Source organism: Capsicum annuum, chromosome 6 (assembly GCF_002878395.1).
Source record: "Capsicum annuum cultivar UCD-10X-F1 chromosome 6, UCD10Xv1.1, whole genome shotgun sequence".
Taxonomy (NCBI): Eukaryota; Viridiplantae; Streptophyta; class Magnoliopsida; order Solanales; family Solanaceae; genus Capsicum; species Capsicum annuum.
The window spans coordinates 209,165,168-209,182,795 of NC_061116.1; the positions used below are offsets into that span (position 1 = coordinate 209,165,168).

General features: G+C 38.7%; 1 protein-coding gene across 1 annotated transcript; it reads right to left on the minus strand.

Annotated features, from left to right (window-relative positions):
- Positions 1 to 2,947: 2,947 nt before the first annotated feature.
- On the minus strand, positions 2,948 to 4,517 carry LOC124899607. The gene is made up of 3 exons (XM_047414547.1): positions 3,986 to 4,517; positions 3,561 to 3,874; positions 2,948 to 3,466 (listed from the first exon to the last, which is right to left on the minus strand). The coding sequence occupies exons 1-3, from the start codon at positions 4,515 to 4,517 to the stop codon at positions 2,948 to 2,950; spliced, it is 1,365 nt and encodes a 454-aa protein (XP_047270503.1).
- Positions 4,518 to 17,628: the final 13,111 nt, after the last annotated feature.

Genomic DNA, 17,628 nt, shown 5'->3' on the forward strand with positions numbered 1-17,628 from the left:
AAAAAAAATTGAAAATTATTTAGGGTCGAGGAGCATGATAAAAATAATAAAAGGAAAAGTGCGAGTCAAAATTGAGTGTCAATAGTTGCCCTTAAGAGACCAAAGATTTGTGTCGAAAATCTTTAGGCACTCACGTTGACGTAACCAATTTTGTCTCGGGCGGAACAAAATGTTTGAAATTTTATGGCCGGGCTCCGATTTTTTAGCTGCCTACATATCTTGGGCTCTACAAGAAATCAGACCATTGTAGTTCGAATTTTAGCAAAATTTTGATATTTGTCAAAATTGTCCCAGTATAGAATTATGGTAACACTGGGTTCCTTCAAAATGATAACTAACTTTCAGCACAAATGAAATGGAAATGGGTGCACGCCCAAAATTGGCTGTTAGAAGTAGCTGCGGAATAAGAGACGTTGGATAGTTATATCTGCTGACGATCTTAAGAGAAAAGGAGATAACATTTTTTTAAAAAATTGCCCCTGTGTCGGACTAAGAAGGCATTGGGTGATGACAAAGAAAATTATGAAAATAAAAACTTTAGTCGAGTCGAGTTGAGTTTCTTCGTCGGAATCCTTGACGTAGTTAGGGATGCTTGACATTCTGCTAGCTTGCCCCAGTTTGCTGCTAAGAGGGTAGTTCCACATTGTACTACATGGTTTTGCAAAATAGGTAACGGGGTGAAAAGTACCTGTTGTTCGAAAATTTGTAAATTGAAATCGTAATGTAAAGAGTAGAGTTTAGAGATTCAAACTAGTATTTCCTCCGTTAGTGGAGGCCTCCGACTGGCGGGCAATAACTGAAATGTAGATATCCTCCACCGGCTGAATATAAATAGCCTCCGTCGACTGAAATGTAAATAGCCTCCATCGGCTGAGTAGCTTCTTGAATGTAAATAGCCTTCGTCAGCTGAAATATAAATAGCCTCCGTCGGTTGAAATGTAAATAGTCTCTAACGGCGGGATATTTTCCCAAAGGTAAACTGCCTCGTATTTTCAAGGTTGCCCTCAGTCTGAACGAGATAATGGTATTGCTGCTGGAACTTGATGCCGTTGTGATTATGACTTTCTTGCGCGCTTACTATGGTGTGGGCCTCTGATTGACAGGCTGTGCTTTGTTTACTGAAATGTGATTCTCCGATATGGTGGAGTGTTGTTTTTCTTATATACATTCTCTTATTTGTGGCGGGGTGTCCCTCTTACTGGTGCATAACTCCCAATGTAGCGGAGAGTTGTATTGCTCGTTTGCATCCTCCGATATGGCAGAGGATTGCTTTGCTTGCATACAGTCTTCGAAAAATGGAACTCGACTTTGTTTGCTTATATACAATCATTGGAATGTGGAAGCTCAAATTTATTTGCTTATGTACAGTCCTTTGGAATGCGGAAGCTCGACTTTGTTGGCTTTGTACAGTTCTTTGGAATGCGGAAGCTCAACTTTGTTTGCTTATATACAGTCCTTTGGAATATGAAAACTTGACTTTGTTTGCTTATATACAGTCCTTGCCCTGCGGAATCTCGACTTTATTGAAGTCAGACAACACTCTCTGATTTTGCGGAGTTTGCTGGGAGAAGTAAATAGCCTAATCTTCCTACGAGGATCCTCTTTTCTTAGTTTTTGACCCGGCTCTTTAAAATGTACCTGCGAAAGAATTCGAATAAAACCCTTAGAGCTTGTGAGGATCAGTATAAATGTATGTAAAGTAAGGGAAGAATATTTGGCTCATGTCGCAGTAGTAAGCTGCTTGATGCCCCTGATCCTATCCCAAAGCTTGGCTTGATGTAGTCTCCCAATTCTTATTTTCCTGCGCTCAAAGAAAAATTCTTAGTTGGGAGGGGGTGTTGATTTGTGTCGAATTGGGAATCCTGACTTTATTTACGGAATTCTCCAACACTCCCTTAGTTGCTCAACCACTCCCAAACCTGGAGTCTCAGTAGGTGGGAAAGTTGAAAGTATGGTGAAAAATATATATATATGTATATATGTTTCGCAAATATATTACGTAGATATTAAGTATATATAGCAATCCTTTGTCGTTTTTAGATTATGACATGTTCGAAAATCCGTTAAGCCTCTATTTGTTGATCATGACCCATGTAGCTTTATCCTTTGGGTGGAGCTGCTCTGACCTTCGATACTATGACGGTTCTGGCAGAGAGATCCCTTATATTTTGGGGCTATACTATGGGCAATAGGGGATTTTCCTAAAGGTAAGATCGAACCTTTCAGGTTGCCTATGTATCCCTGCAATAGAAATTAGGTCTGTACTTAATTCGAGGGTGGAGAAAGAAAAAATAAAATGCAATGACCAAGTCTGACTCATACTGCCTATGTATCCAAGTGGAATCAGGTCATGACGTAGTTCAATACAATAGGAAAAATGAAAATATGAAATGCACTGACCGAGCCTGACTCAGGCAGCCTACGTATCCTAAGAATAAAAATCAGGTCATAACGTAGTTCGATACAAAAGATAAAGTAAAATAATGCAATGACTGGGCCTAACTCAGGCTGCCTACGTATGCAAGTGGAATCAGGTCAGGTCGTAGTTCAGTACAATGTAAAGGTAAAAATATGAAGGGACTGAATCTGATGCGGATCGCCTACGTATCCCGCCGTGGGAAGTCAGGTCGAGCGTAGTTCTAAATACATGAAAGGATGATGTTTTTGGGTTTTCTAAGGAAAATCGAACCCTATGTGGGCTGCCTACGTATCCCGCCGTGGGAAATCAGGCTAATACGTAGTTCTGTTATATTAGAGAAAAATGCAAAACCTACAAAGAAACAACTAGTTCTAATGTCTTCAAATGTAGTACTTCTTGATGACGTCTGAGTTGATCGGCTTTGTGCTTACTGTGCCGTCCATTTTCGCGAGGATTACTGCTCCTCCTGAGAGTACTCGGTGAACTATGTAAGGACCTTGCCAATTTGGCGCAAATTTTCCTTTGGCTTCATCTTGGTGAGGGATTCTTCAATACTAACTCTCCCGGTGTGAATCGACGAGGCTTAACTTTCTTGTTGAATGCCTTGATCATTCTATTTTGATAGAGATGACCATGATAGACTGCATCCAATCTCTTCTCGTCAATGAGCATCAACTGCTCGATTCTACTACAAATCCGTTCAGCGTCGTCTAGATCAACCTCCTGAATGACTCTTAATGAAGGAATCTCTACTTTCGCAGGTATCACTGCTTTCGACCCATAAACCAACATATAGAAAGTTGCCCCAGTAGAAGTTCTGATTGTGGTGCGATATCCAAGTAAAGCATATGGCAACTTTTCATGCCATTTTCTATTACCGTCCACTATTTTCCTCAAGATCCTCTTGATATTTTTGTTTGCAGCTTTAACCGCTCTATCCATTTGTGGTCGATAAGCCGTGGAATTTTGATGAGATATCTTAAACCTTTCGCAAATCTCTCTCATCTGGTTGCTATTAAGATTGGCTCCATTATCTGTTATGATTGACTTTGGAATTCCAAACCGACAGACTAAGTTGTTACGAACAAAATCTGCTACCACATTTTTTGTTATGGCCTTATGTGTTGAGGCCTTAACCCACGTTTACAAAGTAATTGATAGCGCCCCAGATAAAATGGTGTCCATTAGACGCAGGAGGATCTATGGTCCCAATAACATCCATTCCCCAAGCAGCAAATGGCCAAGGAGAACCCATCACATTGAGTTTATTTGGTGGAACTCGTATAAAGTCTCCATGAACTTGACATTGGTGACACTTCTGCACGAATTGGATGTTATCCCTCTTCATAGTCATCCAAAAGTATCCAGCTCTCAAAATCTTCTTCGCAAGCATGAAATCGTTCATGTGGGGTCCACAGGTTTCTGCATGTATCTCCTCTAATAATCTTGTGGCCTCTGCGGCATCGATGCATCATAACAATCCTAGGTCTGGAGTCCGCTTATATAGAATTTTCCCGTTAAGAAAGAAGTGATTGACCATTCTTTTTAAAGTCCTCTTCTGCTTGCCAGTAGCGCCTTCTGGATATTCTCCCACTCTGAGTAACCTCTTAATGTCGTAATACCATGGTTTTCCATCTGGCTCTTCATCTACATAGAAATAGTATACTTGTTGGCTGTGTATCTCCACTTTGATGAGATCGATGTAATTCTTATCTGGATGTTGAATCATTGAAGATAGTGTCTCCAAGGCATCGACGAACTCATTTTGAATTTGAAGGACATGCTTGAATTCAATCTTCGTAAACCTTTTGCTCAATTCCTTAACACATTGCACATAAGGAAAGATTTTGACATTTTTGGTGGTCCATTCTCCTTGCACCTGATGGATCAATAAGTCTGAATCTCCTATCACCAATAACTCTTTAATGTCCATGTCTGCTGCCATCCTAAGCCCGAGAATGCAAGCCTCGTATTTTGCCATGTTATTCGTGCAAGGAAACCTAATCTTCGTCGAGATTGGGTAGTGTTGACCTATTTCTGAAACTAGGACTGCTCCAATTCCGACTCCTTTGAAGTTCTTTGCTTCATCGAAAAACATTCTCCATCCATCATATGACTCTGAGATGTCTTCTCCTACAAACAACACCTCTTCATCAGGAAAGTAGGTCTTGAGCGGCTAGTAATCTTGATCTACTAGATTTTCTGTAAGGTGATCAGCTAAAGCTTGCCCTTTAACAGTTTTTTGTGTCACGTACACAATGTCAAACTCACTCAATAAGATTTGCCATTTTGCCAACTTTCCAGTAGGCATTAGCTTCTGAAATATGTACTTGAGTGGATCCATTCTCGAAATTAAGTATGTGGTATACGCGGACAGGTAGTGCTGTAACCTTTGCGCAACCCAGGTCAGTACACAACAAGTCCGTTCCAACATTGTATTCCTAGCTTCGTACGATGTGAACATCTTACTCAAGTAGTAAATGGCTTGCTCTTTCCTCCCTGTATCATCATGCTGCCTTAACACGCATCCAAAGGCATTATCCATAGCGGATAGATATAACAACAACAGCTTTCCCGGTTCTGGTGGAACCAATATAGGTGGGTTAGACAAATACTTCTTAATTTTGTCAAAAGCCTTCTGACATTCTTTAGTCCATCCGGTGGCGGCATCTTTCTTCAATAACTTGAATATTGGTTCACAAATGATCGTGGATTGGGCGATGAACTGACTGATGTAATTGAGTCTTCCCAAGAAACTCATTATGTCCTTCTTGGTCTTAGGGGGTGGTAAGTCTTGGATTGCTTTTATCTTGGACGGATCCAACTCTATACCTCTCCTACTAACGATGAATCCTAATAACTTTTCTGCGGGGACTCCGAAGGCGCATTTAGCCAGATCTAACTTTAGGTCATACCTTCTCAGCCTTTCAAAGAATTTTCGTAAATCATCCAAATGGTTTGTACTCCTTTTAGATTTGATGACGACATCATCTACATACACTTTGATTTTTTTGTGAATCATATCATGGAAAAGAGTGGTCATGGCCCTCATATAAGTTGCACCGGCATTCTTGAGTCCAAACGACATTACTCTATAGCAGTATACCCCCACGGTGTGATGAAGGATGTTTTTTCTGCATCATTCTCATCCATAAAAATTTGATGATATCCCGCGAAACAATCAACAAACGACTGAAACTCATGTTTCGCACAATTATCAATGAGAACATGAATGTTTGGGAGGGAAAAATCGTCTTTTGGACTAGCCTTGTTGAGATCCTGATAATCTACACATATTCTTATCTTTCCGTCTTTCTTTGGTACGGGCACGATGTTGGCCAGCCAGGTGGGATAAGTTGTGACCCTCACAACATTGGCTTCTATCTGCTTGGTGACCTCCTCCTTGACTCTCAAACTCAAATCTGGCTTGGATTTCCTCGTCTTTTGCTTTACCGGTGGACACGCAGGGTTAGTCGGTAGTCGATGCGAGACGATATCGGTGCTTAAACCAGGCATGTCGTCGCAAGACCAAGCAAATACATTGATGTATTTCTTAAGCAGACTTATCAATTCCTGCTTTCTTTCATCCTCCAAGTGTATGCTGACTCATGTTTCCTTTGTTGTCTCTTCATCACCCAAATTAACGACTTCAGTTTCATCTATATTAGGCTTCTTCTGACTTTTGAGTTGTTCGATCTCTTGCGGCAGGTTTTCAGGCATCATGCTCTTATCATACTCCTCGTAATCCTCCGCATCGCTTTTATTTTGCTCAACGAATTTGTTACATATCATAATTGTGGAACGAGGATTTTTATTAATATTTGCACTAAAAAAGTATAAAAGCGAGTACAGTAAATAGATTCTGGAAGATAAATAGATATTTGAAATTATTAAATAAGTTTGGAAAGTAAGAACTTTATTGAATAAAGCACTGGCTTTGGCGAAAAAACAAGTAGTAAAAATAGTTTCGGCACGATTCAAGCCTCAATTGATCATGCAAGCAAAATAATTTTTAAAAGAAACAACAGTCCCGTACTAGCAAGACTCCTGACGGAATAGGGATGAGACAATGGTCTAATTCTGCAGGACTTCCCCCGGTTCAGCATCACGAATGGTAAGCTTATTGAAATCTATCTCTGATCCACCTTCGATCACAGCCACAAATAGATTCCCTATTCCTTCAATGATATCTTCATTGACTGCTTGCTCTGAAACTGGGATTCTAAATCTTTCCCTGCAGGCTACTCCAGAAATAGGCTCGTATCCAAGCCCGGTCGTACCCTTTTGTTGCTTTAGTTAGATCGGCTCAACTATACCATCGGCTCTGGGTCCTAGTCCTGTCTTGGGTTGATACCCATATTTCAACATCTCTGACGCAACCATCTTTTTAGCATTCGACATTTTTGCTTCAGTTGGCATTACTTCCTTATTGATCTTTGTTGCTTGCATGATCTCCAGAGTATAGAAAGTGGCTTCATCTAACTCCTTGGTGACTGGGACTGAATTGACAAAATAAATGGAATGACTGAGTTCTTCATGAACGGTAACTTCTGTGCGATCCCATTCAAACTTTACACACTAATGGAAAATGGAAGAAATGTCTCTTGCCATGTAGACCCACGGCCTCCCCAACAACAAGTTGTAGCTAGATAACACATCCATGACCTGAAATTGGACAGGAAAATCTGTTGGTCCTATCTGCAATGTTAAGTATATTTCCTTGATGACACTCCTTTGCGACCCATCAAAGGCTCTAACCTTCACCCGACTCTCTCTTATATCTTCTATATTCACACTCAAATCCCTCAGCGTAGAGAATGGACAGATATTGCAACCCGAACCGCCATCGATCAAAAACCTGTTCACAATCTTATCATGATATCTAATCGCAATATGGAGCGCTTTGTTGTGTGCAGCCCCTTCTGATGGTAACTCATCATCATAAAAAGAGACCTTATTTGCTTCTACCACTCGCCCAATTGCTGCGTCCAAAGTCTCGCTAGTTGTCTTCTTTGGTTTGCTAATCCCAGATAAAACTTCCATCAAAGCACTTCTATGAGCTTTAAAACTCATAAGCAAAGACATGACGGATATGTGGGCTGGTGTCTTCTTGAGCTGATCCTCGACTGAATAGTCTTTCGACTACATCTTCTTCCAAAATTCTGCAGCTTCAACATCTGTGATATTTCTCCTCGAATTTTAATCTTTTTTTAGAACTCCACGATTTGGTTCTTTTGGTGCATAACATCTCCCCGACCTGGTCATTCCTTGAGCCGCAGCAGCATCTATTATTTTGCCCTTGGCTTCAACTCGATAGTCCCATAGTACTGCCTTGGTGTCATAATCGGTCCTCCCAATGGCTGATGTGGTCAATACGACTCTTGGAAGGTAAGTCTGAATAGTTATAGGCTCCCTCAATTGAACTGTGATAAATAGCTGTGATGGGGATGCCGTGGCGATTTCTTCTGAGTTCCATGTGGGCATAGTAGTTTCTTCCAACTCATACTCCTTTTTAGAGTAATCATGTTGACTTCTCAATTTTTGTGATTTGGCAAGGGGTTATTGTTCATATTGGGAGCTGTGGAGGTGCATTTGATGATACCCCTTCTTATTAGAGACTCAATTTGATTCTTCAAGCTGTAACAATCTTCCGTGTCATGCCCTTGGACTCCTGAGTGATAGGTGTACCGCTTGCTATCGTCAAAGTTTTGAGAGGTTGGGACAGGGGTCTTTTCCTCAATTGGATGCAATAAACCGGCAACCCTCAATCTTTCAAACAACTGGGCTAAAGGTTCTGCAATTGGTGTGTAAGTGAGGGTATTTCTGGCTTCAAAGTTTGGATGTGGTATGGGTGCAAATGCTGGTCTATTTTGGTGAGCTGTAGCTTGGACAGGGGCGTATGGTCTTGGTGGATTTTGGTATGCTGGAGCTCGAGGTGGATTATAATGCGGCTGAGTATTGTACACTGGGACATGTGCAATATTTTTAAGGTTGTTAGGATAATGGTGGAAAGAATTTCTAGGTCGGTAATATGGTGTGCGGCTGAAATATCTTCCCTCTTTTTCTTGTTACCATTAATAGAACCAGTCTGCATGGCCCTGCTCGCAGCTTGCAATGCAGCCATCGATTGGATCTTCCCCGACTTGATGCCTTCTTCTATGAAATATCTCATTCTGACCAATTCCGCGAACTTTTGGCCCATCATCGACATCATCTTATCAAAGTAAACACCCTCTTGTGCTCGGATAAAATATTTGGAGAGCTCACTTTCATCTAGTGAAGGCTGGATCCTTGCAGCCTCGGTCCTCCAGCACCATGCATATTCTTGAAATAATTCGGACGGCTTTTTCTGTATGCTAGCCAATGAGAACCTGTCTGGGGCAATCTCAGTGTTGAATCTGAAGCGACTCATGAAAACCTCGGCCATTTCCCACCAGTCACGCCACTTACGAGGGTCTTGTCGGGTGTACCAAGTAAAAGCTTCTCCCGACAAACTCTGAATGAACAGCTTCATTTTTAACTTCTCGTTTCTTCTTACCCCGACCAACTTGTCGCAGTAAGTCCTCAGGTGTGCATGCGGGTCACCTTTTCTGTCAAACACATCAAACTTTGGTGGTTTGTACCCCACTGGCATGTCGATGTCTGGATGAATGCATAAGTCATCATAGTCCAAACTTTCAGTCCCTCTGGTGACTTGCATGCTTCTGAATGCTCTCTTTAGACTCTAAAGCTGGGCTGCTATCGACCCTTCTTCACTTGATTGGACATCTTTTCCTAACCCCACATACTGATCAGCCTCATATAGAACCTTAAAAGTCGTAAATATTGCGAAGACAGAAGCTTCGGTAGCGTATACAGGGGGCACAGGTATCTCATAAGTGACATGTGCTTCGGGTATGTGCTGTATCTCTGGATGGATCGGAACAGTAAAGTTGTGAGTAGGAAATAGATAACTAGGCATTGTTCCAGAAGTGGGTTGGAAATTAGGTGGTGCTTGAGCATGCGATAAGTTCGTTGGATTAGCTGGGGCAATCAGGGGCAATCCAACATTTGGACCCTGCAGCTGAGTGGGAAATCTAGCCAAGGTAAGCTTAGTCAAGTCTCGCATTTGACGCAGTTCTTCCTTTAACACTTTGATCTCTTGCGCCATACTAGCCATTTGCTCGTCATTTTATGTTTTTGATAGCATCTGCGAGCCTTCGACTTCATCTATGGCTATCATCGCGGCCTTGTCATTGTTGGTCATTTTGTTTTTAGATCGGAGGTTGTACTGAGATTCCGCTAGTTTTCCAATTGACACAAATCAACTTTTTGTTGTTTGGGGATTAAATAAAAGAAAAAAGAAAAAAGAAAACTATGTTAGTTTAGGCAATAACATAGATATAACAAGTAAGTAGCACATATATACACCAATTTGGCGACATTCAAACGCGTCCTAATATACAGCCTCTTTTCGTCAGAGGTATGCCTACGCTGCAAACACGATTAATTGATCCAAAGCTTTAAATTGTAATTAAATTCAGGACAAAGGGATTTTGATTAAGGAAAAGTGCAAGGTGTGAAGTCACGGGTTACAAAGAAAAGTTTTGAACTAAAGATTACATCATGGTGGCCTATGACAATATCGATAGAGGTCACGCAAGACCCTTTTTAGGGAAAAAAATGAAAGATAAAAGTACAGATAGGTCGTACAAGATCCTCCAGAATCTATAACAACAAGATGGATCCTATGGCTAACTGGGGGGATCATCATCATCAACGAGGTCATAATAAGGCCCAGGGTGATACTCTGGGGATCCGTCTAACTTCTGCCCTTGGAAGTCTTAGTCTGGTCCACCGAAGTCTATAGGTCCATACTCTTCTTTCTCAGGGTCTTCCTCCATCTCCTCTGTCAGCTCCCCATCCTGCTCTTCCATTGGTTCCTCCTTCGGGTCCTCTCCGGGATCCTCCTCTTGGTCCTCTTTAGGATCTTCCTCCATCTCTTTCTCAGTTTCATCATCAACAACAGGGATGAGGTGATCCACCGATCCAGGAATCACCTGCTCGTACATGGTTGTGGTTACAGGCCTAAGATGAAGCAACTGCTCTCAAACTTGGTCTGCTCTGTAAATGTCGGTGAGCCCTTGGAGAGATATAAGACTTGGTTGAGCTGAATTCCTTCCAACTTGTACCAGGTGTAGTACTCGGGAATGCAGTATGGGTTACTACCTATGCCCAAACTTAAGATTTGTCCCCAGCCATGGATTAGGTTGCCAAGCCTCTCTACAGGGATTCTTCCCTCATAATCGATCTCCGACGGTGCTATGTTTGACCATTGTTTGACCATAGAGAGATATTCTGAATTAGGCCGAATTGTCTTAGAACCTCAAAGGTGCATATGGCTCGATTCCCTCCAACCCAATCAACTCAAGAAAGTAAGTGTAATGTATTCTTAGCATTACTCGACCACTAACCCATGGTAGCCTCCACTGTATAAGGTTACCAGTGAGATGGATTCAGAAGTCGCGCCACTGTTTCTCATTGACTGAGATCTCCCACATGGCTACTCTAAGTCTGTGGCTATGAATCTGATTAGGGCCAGCCTCTCCGACACCATCCCTACGATAAAAGTGCTTTAATGCTCAAACTTGGAGCATTAGGTTGCAGCCTCTGAAAAAATCGTGCCCCCTGGAGCATTCGGATAAAGACCAAAAGACTTCCGCTAGAATCATTGGCACGATCGTGGTCTTGATTGGTCCCCTACACATGAATAAGACCATGGGGAGTATGTGAATATTGATTCAGTTCCCTATTATTGGGAACATTATAATACCGAGAAAAGCCATCATAAACACAATGGCTCTATGCCTCTCCTAGTCGATCCTGGCGAAGGAGAACTCCTCTCGAAAGTGATCATAAATTTCTCTTCTACTGAACCTCTCAAAGAGATAAACCAGGCTTACCTAGCCTGCTACAACCATTCTCAAGCCTGCGCCAACTTTCAATCCTATGTCGCGAAGAAAACGGCTACCTGCAGTAATACGGGGGACAAAAGGTGCCCGTCCTGTCAACGGTAAATTAGCCATTTGGCTGATCTCTTCTAAGGTGGGCGTGATCTCGAAGTCCCTGAATCTGAAAGTAACCGTAGTCGGGTCCCAGAACTCGACTAGGAATCGAATCAGTAGCCTATCTGCCCTTATCTCCATTAGATCCGTCAAATACCCCAAATGCGTAAACACCTCTCCTCCATGTGCCACTCGGATGTTTCCCCACCAGTGTTTTTGGATATGGGGAATGTCAGTCAGCATAAGGATGTTGGCGAGATTCTGGTTGATTTCCATCTGTTTAAAGAAAAGGGTACGGTAAGTTAAATGTCCCGAATTTATTACGTTTTTAATGTTTGGATCAATTAATCATTCCACATATACTGTCGTTGGGTTCGTGGAGGACCCGTTGACGCAAAGGGTGGTTTCCTAACCGTGGAACGATACCCTGGACCGTTCCGCCTAAGGTGTATGCAATATGACCTATCACTAGAGTAAGATCTTTTTCTTTTAAATGTTCAAGAGTTGGACTGAATAGCTGCGAAAAGGTGCACTAACATAACTGCACCAACTCTGAAACTAAGGAATCTGAAGAGGTTTCGGAGGAGTTCAGCTACACCCCTCGTGTTTTCAGTGTGTGAATTGTGTACGACCAAGAATCGATAGGAAATTGCAAGTGATAAAGCGGTAACAAGTAGTGTTATACAAACAAATAAGGAACACAAGTTTAGATTTGGCTTGCGTCCTTTAAAGCATGATATAATAATACGTAAAACACATGACATAATAAAGCATAAAAATCCCAAACTAAGCATGTTAAGGTTACAGCCTAAGTTCATAAAATCCCCAGCAGAGTCGCCATTCTGTCGAGCCCTATTTCGAACCGATCGAAACAGCACACGACGTATGGTGGTATGTCGTGATTCTTGGAATTAAAAAAAAATTATATTTAGAGTCGCCACCTAACTTTTTAGGAAAATTAGGAAAAACCATTCTTATTGTAAAACTCTGTTTTAGTCTATCGAAAATATTTTGAGATTCTGAGTAATACTCGAGGAGAAGGTGTTAGACACCCCTCAGAGCCTTTCCGAAGATAGTCCTTATGCTTAGTTTAGAAAAATTATTGCTTTTATTTATTTGCGAAAATGGTGATAAGAAAATTTTCATCATTATTTTCTACTTGTTATTTTATATAAAAAGAACTAAAATTTAAGGTGTAACAAAACATGACGCTACCATGTACGGGAAAGTAATGTAATTGTTATGAAAATATACACGCTTAATGAATAGGATGATAATATAATTTCTATATGTTAAAAAAAAAACTTTTAGTTGTATGAGGTAATTTTAGAAGATATGTGAATTTAAATATTTAATTTAATTATTCAAACAATCAATAACATATTTTATAGCATGAAATTTATGTACGAAATGTACTTTCAAGAGTGTGAAAACATATAATCAGGATGGGCATATGCAAAATAGTGACAATGGTAATAAATAGTAAAGACGATAACAACAACAACAACAACAACAACAATAATAATAATAGTAATAATAATAATAATCACGATATTGGTAGTAATCCAGTATGACAATAATGATAATATTGATGACGTTTAAAAATGATGATTATGGTGTAAGTAATGAAATAGTAGTTAGCAATTAGTATGTATAGAAATAATGATGAAAATAATTTTAGAAGTATCGAAAATAATGTACCTCGTGCGTGGTGACGAATGAATATTTATATCTTGCATTTCTTTCCTTGGAAATTTGTAAAATTCTAATAACGTTCATAAAAAAGGATATAGATTGACATGTTGGACTTATGAATTTAAAGTCGGTTAATCAAAAATTGGCGACTCGTTTATTACTAAACATTTTTGAAAAAAATTATTTTAAAACAAAAATTGAAAATTACCACATCCATTTATTAGCAATTTTTTTTAAAAAAAGGAAAGATGACTTGGCTAAACGATTGATCCAAATTAAGGTTCGCTAATCTTTAAAAATCACTTCTACAAATTAGTTAGGCGTTAATCGCTAATGACAAAAATATTTCACTTTTTAAATAAAAATAGGCACATAAATAAAGAGATTATAAACGATGAGTTACTAAAGGTATCACAACACAACGATGAACATAAAGTTAGTTGCAAAACAATAATAATAATAATAGCATGTGAATAATTTAACGAAGAACGAACTAAAGGGGGAAAACTAGACTTCGTTTCGGATTTTGAAGTTTCAAGTAGTGCAATCCCGAAGCTCTGCAATCCTAATAGCGGTTGACTCGATGCTTGGTTCAAACGAGTTCCGTTGTGGAACTCCCAACTCCCGATTACATTTACATGTAAGTTAAAAAAAATAAGGATTAGAAATCGGTTCGAGTAAAAAAAAACGTCACATGAGGATATTTAAGAATAGATTAAATATCACTTTAACATGCAAAGTTTATTTCTATCGTTAGGCAGAATGAAGGAAACTTTGTGAATTCAAGTTGAACTTTTAACTAATTTACTCACATCCTTACCCCATAGAAGTGGTGCAAAGTAGTATTTCAATACCTATTTAGTACAGCTATGAAATACATTTAAAAAGGTTGTGTTCAACGTCTATGTGAAGACCTCTTCAAAATATAGATATAAATATGCCTAACATGCTAATGATACAGGCTATGCTCCCTATTAAAAAATAAAAATTCTGATCACTCTTTGTTTAAATTTCAGCTCGAGAAACGCCCTCACACTCATATTTACCAAGCTAGAAGATAACAGTGGAAGTTAACATATAAATCTAGGATAAACAAAGTCTTAGCTCCCAGAATTTCCTCTACTCATTGTAAAAAATATGTCTTCAGCTTACCCCAAAAGAAAGAGAACTTTTAGCTACTTAGAGTCCCAAGTTGATACAGAAAATTAGTAAGGATTCTTCGTAAGCAATAGTTCAAACATTTAAATTTCAGAATAGACTAGAAACATCTTAAGATGAAAACACATCTGAATAAATATGTATCTCTTTTAGTTTCGATTTTTAGAAAATAACATAAAAGCAAATGAAAAATGAATGGACGAATAAGTAAATGATTTACTCTCTACCTCAACACATTGATTCTCTATCGACATTGCAACCCAAAGAAAGTCACTTAAAACTAGACGCAGTGAAAAAAACATTACTTTTGAAAACTCAAAGAAAATAAACGACACCTTAAAGAGTTTTATCAACTCAAAACAGACTACGATCGGTATACATGTCATTTCATCTCGAATGCACCCCAGACATCAAAACCTAACAACCTGTACAACTAAATACTCACTCTCAACCCACAAAATCTTACCTTGAAAGGCCTTTCATAAGGAGAATATAACTTTGATTCTATAAAAGAACATCTTGAGCTTAAGAACAATTAAATTTAAAAGAGGACATCCCTTACGCTTTTATTTAAGTGCAAGACTTTCCCAAAATAAAGACATAACTTCGAACCACATTATTATTCAGCGTTTAAACAATACAACCCCCTGCATGAAACTCACTTAACGTATTGCAAAGCAGCAAAAGATGCTACATAAGTAAGGAAAAGTAGAAATTTGATGACCTACATGATTTTCGATCCTAAAACAATTACACAGCGATAGAGGTAATGGAAATTATGGGGTGTTCCACACATTTTGCATACTTAGCCACAAAGCAGCCCCGAAATTTAAAACGAAATCATGCTACGGGATTGGTTTCACTGGAAGTCAATTAGCCATACCATTACAAACTCGAAACTACTAAAATCGCATATTTACAATTAGGCAAAACAATTTTCAGAATAACAACAAAGACATAACTTTGAAAATAATAATAATAAGTTCATGTGTTCCCGAAACTGAAATAGATTAGCGGGATGGAGAAGGGATTTGCGCAACAAAGACACGATGGGAATTATGTATCTCTAAATCAATCATAACCACATCCTAACACATATCTGAGATCTGAAAAGGAAGTAAAAAAAAACAGAGCCTTACACACACATCCTAGTTCATTCATACACACGAATACAAAAGAGGTGCTCTTGGCAGAAGCATAAATAGGTAAAAGAGCAAGGTACGAACCGAACCACATCCGTGGGATCCCAACAAAGTAAAGAAAGAGTCGAACTAGAGAGAGTGAGACTGTATTTTCTCTGTTACTTGAATGATGAAACTAAACCATAACCACAAACAACCACTCATAATAGCCGCATGAGGTGAGACAGGCGATTTCACGCACCCCTTTCTAAAATTTAAATCACAACAATAATAAGGGCACACAAAAACAGTTTACTAAAAATGTGAAATACGAAGAGAAGACATACTTTTCCCATAATTCACAGGCTTATATTTTGACGATTAATAGAACAGAGAGATCAACCATATGTATTAAATCAATATACGCTTCAAATGGAATCATGTTCACGGAACTAGATAAACAAACCACAATAGCCGATTCAAAACCAAAAGGATCACATATTCATTGATACTTTTAATGTTCAACCATAAGATAAATTCACAAAATTAGAATTTTTATTTTTTCAATGCGTAAAGGTAACGAGAAACAACAACAATCACAAATTTAAGACAGGAATGAATTCAAATATTCACACAGAAAGAAAACGGGATAAAAATAAAGAACAAAGAGATGAAAACTTACAAATTTAAAAGGGGTAGACTCGCACCTTTTTTGGGGCAGCAAAACTGTAATTTCACGTCAAGGAATTTCCAACGATTAAACTCCAACCCGAAGAATACTTACTCTAGAACCAAAATCGAAATGAGTGACGGGAAGTGACTAGCTTGAAAAAAAACCATTCCAAAAAGGAAGCGAGAACCCTCGGAACTCTTTTTCTTCTGAATATCAAACCAATATCCAACTCCTTCTATCTCAGAAACCTGTTTCGAATTTCCCTTGCTGAAGAAAATAAAAAAAAAATACTTTTTTTCACTGATTTTTGTTGCTCTCTCAATCTTGAAATTTTTTGTTCAGCTTCAACTTGTCCCTCATGGAGATGGAAAGGCTTCAATTTATAGGTGAATCCGGACTTGAAAATTCGGATTCGAAACTCAAAATAAAACACCTAGTTGATTTGAAACTTGAAATATCTTTCTAAATCTGAATTTCCATTTTCCAGGCCATTTAATGTCGATTTTAAGTCCTTTTTTTGTTGTTATACGGATTGGGGGACTGCCCTCTTCTGTCCTCTAAGGATTCGCGAGCAGAGAGGTCGGTTTTGGTGAGATTTTCACAGGTATGTCAGGTGGCCAGCTATGGTGGTTCCGATTTGGGGGTGGTGAAAGAGGGGAAGAAGGGAGGATGGAGAAAGGAGGCCATTGTTGTTGTTATTTTGGGAGAGGGATGATGGAGACTTGTCAATATTACTTTGGGAAGAGGTTACGCGTATTCTGCCAAGAGCAAACGCGTTTGAGCTGCGCATTTAATGCACTGGTTTGAAAAAATTTGACCAAAATTTGGACCGTTCGATCAAAGATCGGACGGTCTTAAAAGAAAGTACCTCAAAAAATAATAAATAATATTTATACATATATACAAAAACATGCGAAAAACTAAAAGAAAAAAAAATGATTTGAAATGATTAGTTATTTAATTATTTATTTTTTGATCTATTCAATTTTTATCCGGATTTAATTTGAAAAGAAGATAGAATATAAATACGTAAATAAGTAAATAATTAGATAAATAAAATACATTATTACATATATATGTGAATATATGACGATGACTGAAAGTTTTTAAATCCTCAATTTGGGAAATAGTCGTCGGACTGAATTAAGTTGTTAGTCCGATAATTTTGGACTGGATTTTGGGCTAATTTTGTACCTTTTGTTGAGATTTATAAAAGAAGAGTCAGGTTTGGATGAAATAAATAAAGAATAATGAATTGAAGTTGAATTATTGTTAGCCCGAATAATCTTTTTCATCGAAATTAAATTTATTGATGCTTCCTGACATCCTAAAAAATTATTTAAAACTATTTTTAGTTTTAACATATATAAATTGCGGACATTATTTGTATAGACATCCAACTTAATACTTTGCGACTCTCCTATTAACAAAATACGCATATTTATGTATATATGTGTGTGTGTGAAAGTAAGAATATGATAAAATGTATATACATCTTAAAATATAATATATATATAT